The sequence below is a fragment of the Poeciliopsis prolifica genome, unplaced genomic scaffold (genome assembly GCF_027474105.1).
Source record: "Poeciliopsis prolifica strain line A6 unplaced genomic scaffold, Auburn_PproV2 SCAFFOLD100, whole genome shotgun sequence".
In the NCBI taxonomy this organism is placed as follows: Eukaryota; Metazoa; Chordata; class Actinopteri; order Cyprinodontiformes; family Poeciliidae; genus Poeciliopsis; species Poeciliopsis prolifica.
Window position 1 is genome coordinate 955,171 of NW_026562475.1, and position 15,008 is coordinate 970,178.

The 15,008-nt window shown below is 41.3% G+C and overlaps 1 protein-coding gene across 2 annotated transcripts in view; it reads right to left on the reverse strand.

Moving 5' to 3' along the window:
- gfra1a (gdnf family receptor alpha 1a) overlaps positions 1–6,244 on the reverse strand; it is a 100,359-nt gene extending 94,115 nt beyond the window's left edge. For both annotated transcript variants that reach the window (XM_055023409.1, XM_055023408.1), the window contains exons 1-3: positions 5,801–6,244; positions 5,208–5,513; positions 3,213–3,293 (exon numbers count right to left, since the gene is read on the reverse strand). In XM_055023409.1, the coding sequence (XP_054879384.1) occupies positions 3,213–3,293; positions 5,208–5,513; positions 5,801–5,837 (424 nt within the window). In that variant the 5' untranslated portion in view covers positions 5,838–6,244. The remainder of the gene's footprint in view (positions 1–3,212; positions 3,294–5,207; positions 5,514–5,800) is intronic.
- Between the last annotated feature and the right edge of the window lie 8,764 nt (positions 6,245–15,008).

The following is a 15,008-nucleotide window of genomic DNA, read 5'->3' on the forward strand; positions in this document are numbered from 1 at the left end:
ATACTGGCCAAGTCCACAGCGGGGCTGTCTGATGGTAACAGGCAGATATCTGTGGGTGTGTCTCTGGGAGCAGCTGTTGGACACGCTGCAGAGTGTCGTCTGAGTGTTTCAGCACTGCTGTATATCTTAGTGTCACCACAGATTAGTGGTGTGATTCTGAGACGAGTGCTTCATTACAACAGGATCATTATGGCTTGTCCTGTTGACATGATGCATGCTATCACCATGTTATCTAAAAAAATGGATAACATGCAAAGCAATCTACGACATTTTTTTGTGAGTGTCCTCCCCTTTTACTTTATGCTAATAATAGCAGATTCATTTATATGTATAAGGAAATATTATTGCTTTTTTAAAATAACAAAAACAGCATTACTCCAACAGTAGAGAAAATTCAACATGTAGACAATAATAATGATAATGATGACAGTGTGTATTTAATCGTGATGTAACATATTAAACCAGGAGTAGTTGCTTAAATAGACTGGGACTGGCAAAAAAAATAAATAAATAACGTTTGCTTGCTTCGATACAGAGTTGCTTAATTTGTGACGCTCCACAGTATTTTTGTGACCGCAAAGTTTTTTTTTTTAAATGTGTGTGATGTTTCTTTCGTTCATTTTCGGGGATGTTATTTTTTTGTTTGTTTTTTTGTTTTGTCTTTCTTTCTATTGCTCTCAGGTTGTATCAGTGTGCTGTGTGAAGAAACTGAAATTATTATGGGTTAAAGGACCAAAAAAACAACTTCTTGATCCCTTTCTTGTCTCCTTGCCCTTTAATTTCCTTGAAAAGAGGGAAGGGGTTGTCTGTTCCCAGGGTTTACAAGTCTGTGGCCACCTTGATCATTTAGATTTCCCCCTGCTATTCACTGATTAACCCTTAACCTCCTCAGCCTCCACAACTATCTATCCATCTGTCCATCCCATGTTCCTGTTACCGGCTCCTGCTCTCCAACAACATTCCTCATGTGGGCCGTTTCACCATTTCATTTGCACTTGCGTTACTATGACTCCATGTTAAACGTTTGAGCAAAATTTAAAGAAATTGTGAAGCACACTCAGACCCATTCCTAGGTAAGTAGGAGGATCTATGATGCGAGACAGCCTACTGTATCATGTCAGCCTTCTCACTAGTATGATGCAACGACCAAACTGCATTGATCCGTGTCACAACACTCAGTGATCCAAAAGCCTTAGAGTATTATAGGCCATAAAGTATTTCTTTTGGATTCTTTGATTTCTAAACTGTACAAAACTGTTTTTCAAACCTTGAGGTGCAAACGACCTTAATCTTTTTTTAATTTTCGTTTCTTAAGAGAAACTTAAAACAAAACTAAATTAGTTAAAGCTTTACGCAATAGAACAACAAAGCAGTTTTACAAACAAAGTATGAGGATGTAAGCAGTAAAACAAACTGACAGACACAGAAGTTATTCTGATAAACAAAGGGGGTTTAGAGTTTCTAATATAAAGGAGAATAACAATGCATAATTATAGAAAACATGAATCCCCAGAGAATATTATTTGCATTAACCCTAACATATTTACAATATGGATATTTCTATTTCTAGTGATCTGCAGCCTCCGTACCTCAAATCTCCACTCTGTGATCCTGCTATATGACTCCATCAGTAATACCCATACTAAGGAGAAAATATACCAGCTTCTAATCAGTAGCATAATAAAACTTCCAATTATTTTTCTTTTTGCATTTATGGATGATGAATAAGCAGAAATTGTTAGTTTTGATTCATTTTGTGATTCACAAGCAGATCAGTGTTCATATACAACTGAAAAAAAATTGGAGTGACTATTTACATTTTAATCCTAATCCATTCATTTCTGCTCCCTGTGTGTGATCTGTGACCAGATTTCACACGTATGCTATGTGTTGTTAGTAATCTGTCTGATAAGTAAAATACAGCTCTGGAAATAATTAAGAGACCACTTAAAATGATGAGATCTCAGATTTTACTCTTTGTAGGTACATGTTTGAGTAAAATGAACATTGTTGTTGTATTCTGTGAACTACTGACAGTATGCCACTGAAATTTCAAGCAGAAATTTTGTATTTATTTGCAGAAAATAATAAATGGTCAAAATAATGAAAAAGATGAAGTGCTTTCAGACCTCAAATAATGCAAAGAAAGCAAGTTCATATTCATTAAGAAACAGTACGAACATTTTAACTCAGGAAGAGTTCAGAAATCAAAATTTGGTGGAACAACCATGAGGGTTCAATGCAGTGGTTTCTTCATTTTTTCCAGAGCTGTATACCAACACCAACAAAACACACCAAGTCTCACTTTTTACTGCATTTTTTGACCAATTTGAAGTGTAATCCAGATTTTTGTTGTCCTCAATGGCCTGGTTTTAATAACATTGCTAAAGAACACTAAGTACTCAGTCAGTTTCTTTAATAAGATGAACTTTGAGGTGAAATGAGCCTTTTTCTGTCATTTGAGCATTAAAATACACACATTAGTAGAAACACGTAACTGTGAAAAGCCAGATAAATAAGAGATGTTTCTGGAATAAAATTAAAAAACAAAGTCACAATTTAGCTAAAGATTTGTTCTCGTGGATCTGAAGAAAAAAAAATCACCCAAAACTACCCAAAAATTACAAAGGAATAGGCTCCATCTTCATCAAAATGAGTCAAAATGGGTCAGGACATTTTGATTAAGATGTTCTGAAGATCTAAACCCAAGCAGACCTACTTGATGTGATAGAAAGTTTATCACCTGCTGCGCAGTGCTCAAAAACTTAAGACAGCACAACAGAGTGAGCCAGATCCAAACAAGGGAATAACACCGCCATCTAGAGGCCAGAACGGCTCCCACACTTGGCTCGACTGAAAAAATGCTGGTCATGCTCTTTTGAGTTTCCCCTCGCTCACGCACTCTCCAACATGTGGCTCCAAGCAGGCAGGATGAGAGAGAACAATCAGAGAAACCAGCACCAGAAAAACACACGCACGCACACGCACGCACAACGTCTAAGGCCTTTTTTATCTGCTGCTTGATGAGACTCTGAATTATAGCTCCCCATGCAAGATCGCTTCCAGCCCACATGCAGGGTGAGAACAAGAGGAGAGAGCGAGGATAAGCACTTCTTCACACAGATAAAACTGAAAGGTCGGTGTGTGTGCATGCATGTGAGTGCGTGGGTGTGTCACCGTTTAGGACATAGAGAACACCTCGGCGATCTTACCCAGGATGGGAGCCAGGCGGAAGATGTCTGACAGACGTTTGTTCACCGGTTCATACGGAGACTCCTCCAAGAAGTCGTTACCTGCAACCAAAACAAACACAATGAGACATGGCTGCATACCAACACCCAACTTCCTGGTGTATTTATCATTTCTCATGGGGGAGACGGGGGGTGGGGGTTCGTGTTGGCCTTCATATGACATGGGTAATTTGGGTCAGTCGATTTCCACACTGGCACACAGCCACACGCTTGATTAGGCAGGTTGGTCAGCTGCATTGCACAACTGGAAACAGGCAAGGAGCTGGACGCTAAGAGCAACACTTCAGGATGCCACAGACAGCACTAGGCGGGGGAGGGGTGGCGGGCAGTATGCTTCATTAGTTGCAGGGGATGCAATTCAGGAGGTCAAGAAGTAACTCAGATCTCTCAAACAAATCAAGGGGGGGGGGGTCCTGATTCGTTTGGGAATGATTGTATTGGTTCTGCGTTGTGTTTATGTGAGTGTTTGGGGTGTATTCAATGCCCATTGAATACACCCAGATTTTGGATCATAGAAGCAAGCAGATAAGGCTGGCAGTTTGTGCCTCCTTCGTTCATGATTGCTTAAGAGATGATGTGGCTCTAAGCAGTAACTTTGCCACTCCTAGGGCCCCCTGCTGGCACTTAAAGTAGTTGAATCTAACCTTGAAAACCTAAATGATTTTAGAATCATTTAGGTTGATTTTAAAATCTACCTTTAACTAGATTTTAAAAGTAGACTAACAGACTCATATTTTATTAAAAATGCACTGATCAAGATTTACCAGGCCAAAACCAATTTCCTGTTTACTTTGAGATCTGACCTGTAAAAGATGATAAGATGCTGCAGGTTTTCTCAATAGAGGCGAAGTTATAAACTTGGGCTGCACTGATATCAGTTTTCTGACATAAAATGTTTGACTTGCCGATTTCAGTTTTGGCCGAAACCAATTTTTTTCTGAAAAGTAGGTAAATATCGCCACGAAGTGGCAAAGTTGGTAAAAATGGAGTGACTACTGTTAACTGTACACATGCAGTAATGATTGGTGAGCAGATCTCCTGATTTTCAGACCTTTGAAAAGGTATATAAAATTGGTTTGTTATGTGATCTCCCAAAATTAAGAAAACATGGACCGATTTATCGCTGCAACTCTCTTATAAAGCCAATAGAAAAGAAAGAAATTACAAGATTACAACCCTTAATCATAAATCCATATTAATGTAGCCTTCCAAACCAAAGTGTTTGAAAACATGCATGTTGTTGTATTGCATGTTCTTGCAACTCCTAGCTTTGATGCATTTAATAATAGGGGAGAAGTTTGCTTTTACAAAAATCAGCTGGTTCTAATAATCACTGTATCTTTATATTTTAACAAGAATTTGAACATTTCTGCTGCTAATCGGCCATGATATCTGTCAGTAGACTGAAAAGTATTAGTCTTTTTACTTTATAGAGAACAAACCTCATCAACTCAACCCAAATACATGTTAAGTGTTAAAAATTAGCTGTAAGTTGGTTCTCAAGTGAAATTCTGCTCAGGGCCTCATCCATATTTGACTTAGCCAAGATGCCACAAATCATCGCATCAACCTACAGTCTCTATGCGTCCAGAATGCAGACCAATTTTACCTAACTGGGGTCCAGCTAGGATAGCATCTCAATATTTCCATATTCATTTTAATTTAAGGACCCAGCATCTCAACTTATTAGAATTCTGGTATGTAGATACTAAAAAACACAAAGAATGTTGAAAATGATTCTGTTTTAGGACTGTTTGTTTGTTTCAATAAGACCTACATTTAAATTGGAAGCTTTAGTTTAAAAAATCTGGAAAGGGTTCGGTTCTGGTGTGCCATCTGATGATACTGGGTGGTTTATAGAAAACTTTCTGGAGATGCCCCAGGACTCAACCGTAACAGGAAGAAACAAATAAACAAAAACAAAATGTCTTTCTTATTATTGTGAATAGCACAAACCTTGTAACGTCTGATAGATCCCCCAGTAAATCCGCAGGCAGTTCTTCTCCTTCTTCATGCCCCTTTTGCACCGGCAGTTGTACAGCGGGCTCTGCTTGAGCGCCTCTATGGCGCTGCGGCACTCGTCCCTGGCCTCCACGCCGGTCACCTGGGTGAAGTTGCTCTCCTTGGCACCGGCCACGCACTGCCTCATGGTGCGGTACTTAGTGCTGCACGCCTGCTCCCGCAGACACTGCTCGCTGGCCCGCACGCAGTCCAGCCGAGAGGCGCCAGCGCGCAGGTTCTCCTCCGCGCAGCTCAGCACATCTGGAGGCGGAATGTACAGTGAAAATAAACCAGATGTAAAGAAAATGAAAACCAAAAATCTATAAAGGTTTGATTGTTTATGTAGCAAACATGAAAGCTTAAAGATTTTAAAAGCAGCTTTTTATGAAGCTCTAGGTCGCAGTTTGTTTGTTTTAAAATCAGTTTAACTGATTTAAGAGAGGTTTGTTGTTTTGGAACAGTTTGGAGACTTTTTAAAAAAAAATAATCTCACCTCTTATTACTGAAAAACGAGGCCAAAGTTTGTTTTCCTCTACAATTAAACTTACCTAAAAGAGGCAGAAAATACAACAGCGCGAAGATCATGGTGTCGAACAACAACCCGCGTCGAAAGAGAATGAAAGGAACTCAAAAGCGACGCAGTTTAATTCCCAGAGAAGTATAGAAATCCATGGACCAGACACGGCGTGAGCTCCGCTGTGGAGAACAGATCCCAGCTCGACTCATACGAACAATAAATCCCCCCAAAAAGGAAACCACAACGAACAGGGAAAAAGTGTCCAGCTTCTGTCACTTTTTCAGTATTCCCAACTCAAAAGCTTTTAGAGTATTTTCTTTTTTCGTTTTGTTTCCTCCCGCTTTCCCGTTCGGACTGGTCCGCTCAAACGCAGCGGGACACAAAAGACAACCAGGATCAGGAGATCCGGTCTGACAGCATGCGTCCTCCCCGAGTCCAGCCACTAGGATGTTGCTGCTGCCGCGCTGCTGCTGCGTCTGAGCACACAACCAACTGGAGTCCCGCCGCAGGTCTCCAGCTCACTCAGCAGCAGCAGGGGAGCGCCGGCTACCCCTCCCCACCTCACCCTCCTCACCCCGCTCTGAAACTACATCAATCATATTGTAAATTTACAAGAATGCAGCTTCCCATCACGACTGAACTCACTCACATGCAAAACTTGATAATCAGCCATTTTTAGTCCGGTTTTACTGGCGTTGATCAAGTTGAGAAACACGCGACTTCTCAGATGCTCATGGGAAGTAGAGTGTTTGTTTTAATGTTGAAATGAAGCAACCTTTGGTGTGTGTGTGTGTGTGTGTGTGTGTGTGTGTGTGTGTGTGTGTGTGTGTGTGTGTGTGTGTGTGCGGGTGTGTGTGCGTGTGTGTGTGTGTGTGTGTGTGTTTGTGTGTGCGCGTGCGGGTGTGTGTGTGTGTGTGTGTGTGTGTGTGTGTGTGTGTGTGTGTGTGTGTGTGTGCGGGGGTGTGTGTGTGTGGGTGTGTGTTGGGGGGAGGCAAGAGGGCAAAGTGCACGACCCCAGGCTGCTTTATTACGTGATGAATATAGAAACAACGAGTTGGTGGAGCCTTAGACAAACCTCCTCCTTCTTAGTAACATGGAATCCAGTCCAACTGGGTTATGAAGCACATTTAGAAACAATACATGGTTGAGCAAAGGGCAGTACATTAAGAGAATAAGCAGCAAATACAATGACAAGACAATAACTCATGCTGTGTGTTCAATGGCAGTGAAAAAAAAAAGTTTTCAAATTTGATTTTAAAAAATACAGTGAAGGTGGAAGGCTAAAAAGACTAGGGGCAAGCAGGAGCAAAGGCCCAATCAATCTGAGCTTTGGAATGGCCAGAAGACCAGAACTTAAAGGACAGTAGAGTGCAAAAAGTCTGAGAAACAAAGTGGACAAGGCTATTAAGACGTTTAATAAAATAAAAAATATATATATATATATATATATTGTTTTTTTTTTTTTTTTTTTTTTTTACACATTTCTTTACGTGAATGTAGTGCCGTCTTGTAATCTGGTGGACAGTTTTTACGGGCGAAGCTCATTAAATCATTAGGCCACCTAACATTTATTTAAAAATAAAGTTTAATATAAGTAAAATATAATATGCTACTATGAGAAGGTGAGCATATTTTGATTTTCCTAAAATAATATACTCAGCATATTAATCCACAATCCACATTAAGATATATTGGGTGTTTGAGCTACCACATCTTGACACCTCAAATATTCGTATTCAATCAATGGAAGTAAAATTAATGTCGTTCCTAGATTGGTTGCTTTGCAAACGTCAGCCTAGCATGTGTAATTCCACCTCCGTAGTCCAGCTTCTTATTTTTAATATTTTAGATATTATTACATGGAAAAATCTATGGATTATTATTTTTATTATTATTATTAGCCTATTTGTAAATCCGTGTATCTGTGAATAATGAGCAAATTCTAGTTGCAACACTAAAAGTGATGGTATTTCCTATATATTGGGTGCTAATTGCTTTAATAGTATAATGCACAATTTATTTATTTTTTCTGTTTGCTGGAACCTATACAAATAGAGGTTGTATGTCTGCCACTAGTTTAGAGACACACAACGCATCTGAAATCAAACACATAAGTCGTTTCACTTTCACTGTTTTTTTAGCTTCCCATTGGGTTCGGAGCCACGGATTGATATGAAACATAAACAAGTTTTTATGTTTCATTTTGACTTTAACGATGCCATACAGTTGACATGCCAATAATTCCAACTTCAGGAACTATTTGTATTATATTCACAACCACTAATTCTGAAAATCTGGTTTCCCAATATAAATAAAGCCATGTTTAACTTGTGGTTACACACAACACTGTACAACACTACCAGTTTCTGTTGCTAATTGTTGTTAGCATCGCAACAGTTTATAAATCTCATTGGCTTTCAGTATTGGAATGATTATGTGTTTGTCTGGGTTTAGAAGTCAATCCCAGATTTGTTGCTACACTCCTGAAACAAGCAAATTATATTTTGTTTTGACTTCAATAATGTCACACAGTCACATAGTCACATTTCTATATCTTGCATCTGTGCAAGAAATGTAAGTGGTGTTAGTCATAAAATATGGTACATGCACATAAAGTCTGCACAAGAGGTTAGTGATAAACACAAGAATACAAGAATGACGAACAACTAAGAATAAAAAAACAGTTACGCAAATGTGTTTCACTGTGAAGATGGTAGTTTGTTTTGTTGCAACCTGAAGTGTGAAGTAAACTTCAGTGGAATTTGAAATCAAAATATGTGAATAGGTTTGTGTCTTTTTGAACGATGTGTGTGCGCAGTTCTTTTTTTTTTCTTCGGGGGAAATTTATTGTAATTAATCGGGGGTCCCAGAAAATCTTTGGGAACCACTGGGCTAATGCATCACATATGCCCTGTTTTTTGGTGGCCACATAAAAATGCATGGGTGAATTTTCACTCCGGAACCTTTTTTTTATGCAGAAAGGTTCACCTGCAAACCATGTTTGATACTTTCTAAGTGGATAGCTGCAGGGAAGAAAAAACCCACCGGTGAGCACAGAGTTGACCACACCGTGGTGCTGTCGCCATCTGTTGGTCATCTTAGTAAGAAACAATCAAGTTTGTAACACTGTGTAACGAACAATGAGTGATACAAATGTCATTCCGAGTTCATCATTCACTGGGAAATTTTAACATGCTTTTTATAACTGTCACGTGTCTCTACCTTCAGCCCATTGATTGCCAATATCGTCCATTCAAAAGCTAATCCACTTGCTTAAATTCATGGGAGCTGTCAATGAGGTTCTCCGCATTAAAGGGTGGGCCGAATCAATCAAGTATGGCGGTGCCCGGCGCCGTAAATCAGCTCTCTCCCACGCGGAGCGGTCAGAGAGCTAACGGCGCGCGCTGCACTCAGACATTGGCTGGGAAGCAGCGACCATCGGGCAATAATCCCATATTTCAACAAAAAAACATAATATATATATAATTTAAAAAAAACAAAAAACAAGGTTTGTGTGATATAGACGAATCAATCCCTCAGGGTGAGGTTAATTTTTAAAATGACTTTAGGTTTTTGTTAGATGGGTATGGCTCGGGCCGATGGAAAAAAAAAAAAAAAAAAAAAAAAAAAAAAAAAAAACTCGGAACACGACAGAAAAAAAGAGACAGAAAGCTGGAACAAATGAGCGACAGGCTCCAGCTGCTGTGTGGGATAATTGTCTGCTTGCAATTCGATGACTCGGCTGTTCCGGAGTCTCAAAAGGGAGCCCTGCCAGTCGGCGCGAGGCTCGCTTTGGTGATATATGAAATGCCTCAATCAATATGTGATATTAATTTTGCAAATGAATGTCAGAATGATGTAGTCCCGGGGTCAGTTGACATCTCACGCTGTAATGTGCTTCATGGCACCGAATCAGAAGCTGGGCTCCGTCTTAACGGGAGAAAATTGGTCAAAGTCCGGCACTGCCTGAGTTATGAATACCCAGAGACACAATGGATTGCTTTTCAGAAAGCTGACTATGCCGTTAAAGCACTTCATAAAGTTAAACAGACAAACTTGATGAGAATTGATCAGCATTGGTGTGAAAGCAATTTCTAATCTGTAATCTGTTAAACTCTGACAAAAATGTTGATTTATTAATCCTAGCAATTAAAACAGCAAATAAAGTGTTGCGCAATAATATTCACACCCTTTAAACTGCTTTAAAATTTTGTCTCGTAATTAGGGATGCACCAATACAATCGATAGATAAATCTGCCTCAATTTCCTTAATTTTTGGTGATCGATGATTGGCTGATGCTTATGTGAAACTAATCTTAACTACCTGTCTGACAATCAGCCAACTGCCCCTTCTAGGTCTACAGTGAGAGGGAACTGGAATACCACCAGGTAACGATCAGCGTTGGCCAAATTCACAATTTGCATCTCCAGCTTTTGAAGGATTGGTGAGCGTGACTGGCCAGAAAACTGCAATCGGTGCATCTCTACTTGTCATGGTGTGTGGAGGTGAAATTGTGCGGCAGACACAATGGACCCAGGTTATGGCAAGTAAATGAAGGTTTAATAACAGAAAAAAACAAGAAATCCAGGCAACAGAGAGTGAGCAAGGCTAGGAACTAGACTCTGATAGCAACTGGGAAAACAATCATATGAACAGATATAGGACGGCAGTCAAGACGAGGACCCAACAACGAACACAGATGGGTTTAAATACATGTTTGTGTATTTAAAGGAGACAATCAGGGGAAACAAGGAACAGGTGAAATCAATCAAAGGGTAGACGGGACAACACAGACTCAACAGAAGCAACCTAAATAAACACAGAAAAACCAAATCCCTACACTACTCATTCCAATAAAAAAAGAAAGTGCACATCATTGGGATTTTATGTGAATGTCCAACATAAAAAATTACATAATTCAAATTCCACAACTAAATGTCACAAGCCACAGTAAGACTTAGAAAATTGTTCAAATAATTCTCCAACAAATTCCAACATTGTGCAGAGGTGGTGCAGCTGCAACTTCACTGAATTTATCTTAGGGGTCTGAATAAAATGCTTTTCAGATTTCAACCTTGAAATCTATTTTATTTCACAGGTACGTAATACTTTGTGTTGGCCTGTAATCTAAAATCCCAATTGAATTAATTTAACTTTGTGGTTATGACATCACAAACTGTGGAATATCTCATGAATATAGTACACCAGTCCACCTGGAAAACCAGAAAGGTCAGTAGTGAATAGAAAATTTAATTAACATTTAATTAAGATTTCATATTAGATATATATATATATATATATATATATATATATATATATATATATATATATATATATATATATATATATCAGACGTCGCCCGGCCAAACAAGGTCTGCGTCAGGTGTTGGGGAACCAGAGCACCTTGATGACAAATGGGCTACTGGAACAAGACGGAAATGGGCGAGAGATGAAAATGTGGATCTGTTGGAATGCTACTACTCAAGTAACCCTAGTCAGAGGGGTTACATGCAAAGACTGGGGAAGGAATGGTTACTTCGACATCCCCAGTCAACACTAAGCGCTAAACAACTAGTAGCTCAGTGTTCCAACATCCGCAAACGGCAACTGCTATCACAACTTGAGATTGACGAGATACAACACAAATGCTACGGCAAAAGGGAGGAACCCGGATGTCAGAACTGTGGGGACTTAACTACAAGTCCCCACCCAGTGAGGGGATACACGGCCCCAATGGGCGAAACAGAGCTGAACGAGACAGCTGCTGACCTGAGAGAGAGAATCATGACCCGAATGACAACCAGGCCTCCTCGGCGCCAATTACAACGGCTGAGTGAAGTACCATCAGAAAGTCTCATTGAGAATGTGAATGCAGCATTGAGAACGATCCCTACCAACACCATAACAGAAACCAATGAGCTGATCTACAACTCAGCATCAGTGATCCTTGAGATACTTGGCTATAAGAGCAACCATGAGACCCAATACCCACCATGGAAAAGACGGTTAGAGGCTAAAATCAAGGTAACAAGAAGGGAAGTGAGCCAACTGTCAGAGCTCCACAAGGGTACAATGAAAAGACCAGTACCCAGAAAGTACAGCCAGATGCCCATACCTGAAGCACTCGAGACTGCCAAACAGAGGCTCCAAGCCTTGGCCAGCCGCCTAAAGAGATACACAAGGGAGAATGAATCCAGAAGGATTAACCGGCTCTTCTCCACTCAACCAGCTAAGGTGTACTCTCAATGGCAGGGTAATAACAACAGAGCAGACCCACCAAGGCTGGAGACTGAACAATACTGGAAAGGCATATGGGAAAGGGAGGCGTCCCACAACAGCAATGCACAGTGGCTGATCTCTCTACGAGAGGACCACAGCAACCTCCCTGAGCAAGCCCCGGTAACCATCACTGTGACAGATGTTCAAGAAAGACTCTCAGGCATGAAAAATTGGACAGCACCAGGGCCTGACATGATCCATGCCTATTGGCTAAAGAAACTCACTGCTCTCCATGAGCGACTGGCAGCCCAAATGAACCAGCTGCTACAAAGTGGGACTCACCCTGAATGGTTAACTGAAGGGCGGACAATCCTAATCCAGAAGGATCCATCAAAGGGTCCAGTCCCACCCAACTACCGACCAATAACCTGCCTCTCCACAACCTGGAAGCTCATGTCAGGCATCATAGCGGCCAAGATAAGCAAACACATGGATAAACACATGAGCACGGCACAGAAGGGTATCGGTGTAAATACCAGAGGAGCCAAACACCAACTCCTCATAGACCGCACAGTTGCCCGAGACTGCAAAACCCGACACACCAACCTGTGCATGGCTTGGATCGATTACAAGAAAGCCTATGACTCAATGCCGCATACTTGGATCATTGAATGCCTACAGATGTATAACATCAACAGGATTCTGAGAGCCTTCATTGCAAACTCGATGAAGCTGTGGAAAACCACCCTTGAAGCCAACTGCAAACCACTTGCACAAGTGTCCATCAAATGTGGCATACCAAGGAGATGCTCTGTCCCCGCTACTGTTCTGCATAGGCCTGAACCCCCTCAGCCAAATTATCAACAAGACTGGCTACGGATACCGACTCAAAAATGGGGCCAACATCAGTCACCTCCTCTACATGGATGACATCAAGCTGTATGCCAAGAGTGAGCGAGACATCGACTCACTGATCCACACCACAACGATCTACAGCACTGACATTGGGATGTCATTCGGACTAGAGAAGTGTGGTCGGCTGATCACAAAGAGGGGGAAGGTGATCCGCACAGAAGGAGTCTCACTCCCACAAGGAAAGCAGACATAGAGGACAGTTACAAGTACCTAGGTATACCACAAGCAAATGGCAACCTCGATGAGGCCACAAGGAAAGGAGCCACAGCTAAATACCTCCAACGAATAAGGCAAGTCCTGAGAAGCCAGCTCAATGGCAAGAACAAAATCAGTGCGATAAACAGCTATGCCCTGCCAGTAATCAGATACCCTGCTGGAATAATTAGCTGGCCAAAGGAGGAGATAAAAGCCACAGATATTAAGACTAGAAAGCTACTAACCATGCATGGAGGGCTCCATCCCAAATCCAGCACCCTGAGACTGTACACGAGCCGCAAGGACGGAGGCAGAGGACTAGTGAGTGTGAGAACCACTGTCCAGGACGAAACAACTAAGATCCATAAATACATCAGGGACAAAGCCTCAACAGACAATGTGCTCAGTGAATGTCTCAGACAACAGGGAACGGAGGTTGAGGTGCCAGAGATACCATCATGGGAGGACAAGCCCCTACATGGGATGTACCACCAGCAAATAACCCAAGTGGCTGATATCAGTAAATCCTACCAATGGCTGGAAAAAGCTGGACTCAAGGACAGCACAGAGGCCCTCATCCTGGCCGCCCAGGAACAGGCCCTAAACACCAGAGCAATAGAGGCCCAGATCTACCACACCAGACAAGACCCAAGGTGTAGGTTGTGCAAGGAGGCCCCTGAGACAGTCCAGCACATCAGAGCAGGGTGCAAGATACTGGCAGGGAAAGCGTACATGGAGCGACATAACCAAGTGGCAGGCATTGTGTACAGAAACATCTGTGCAGAATATGGACTGGAAACCCCGAGATCAAAGTGGGAAACACCCCCAAAGGTGGTAGAGAACACCAGAGCTAAGATCCTGTGGGACTTCCAGATCCAGACAGACAAAATGGTAATGGCGAACCAACCAGACATTGTCGTAGTGGATAAAAATCAGAGGAAAGCCGTTGTGGTAGATGTAGCAATACCAAGTGATTGCAACATCAGGAAAAAGGAGCACGAGAAACTGGAGAAATACCAGGGCCTCAGGGAAGAACTGGAGAGGGCCTGGAAGGTGAAGACCACAGTGGTGCCTGTGGTCATCGGGGCCCTCGGGGCAGTAACCCCCAAACTGGAGCAGTGGCTACAACAGATCCCAGGAACAACATCAGACATCTCAGTCCAGAAATGTGCAGTCCTTGGCACAGCCAAGATACTGCAGGACCCTCAAGCTCCCAGGCCTCTGGTAGAGGACCCGAGCTCAGAGGATAAGAACCACCCGCGGTGGGTGAGAAGGGAATTTTTTTATATATATTGGAGTCAGTGGCATTAGAAAACTAACTGCAAAAAAATGTTTTTTTCAAAGATAAAAACATGTTTTTTTCAAAGATAAAAACGTTTTTTTCAAAGCTAACATTGCTACAGGTTTTTATCAGTTTTTCAATTTACAGAAATGTGTTCGATATGTTTTTTTTTAAGTCTACTATGTACAGAATAGATCTATCAAACCTAAATCTATCAAAAGTGGTCAAAAAAAAAATAATTAGTAGCAATTATTTTGCAATATTTTAAGAAAACATTATACCTATTAACTACCAACCAGTGAATGGGAACCATTGCCAGCTTAGGCTAGATCAGTGGTTCCAAAGATTTCCTTCTGGGCCTCCCTATGGATTACAATAAAATCCTCCACAACAAAATTAAAAATCAATGCATTATTTAGCCAGACATAAACCAACACCCATTTTGTTTTCAGCCTAAAACTAAAGTTTGTTTCACACTTCAGGTTGCAACAAAAGAAACTACAAACCATCTTTATAGTGACACACTTTTGTGTAACCGTTTCATTTTTTTTCTCACTCATCCATATCGCTTGCCCCGCCCCCTGCAATGGCACTGTACCCCTCTAGGGGGCGTGCTCAACACTGGCC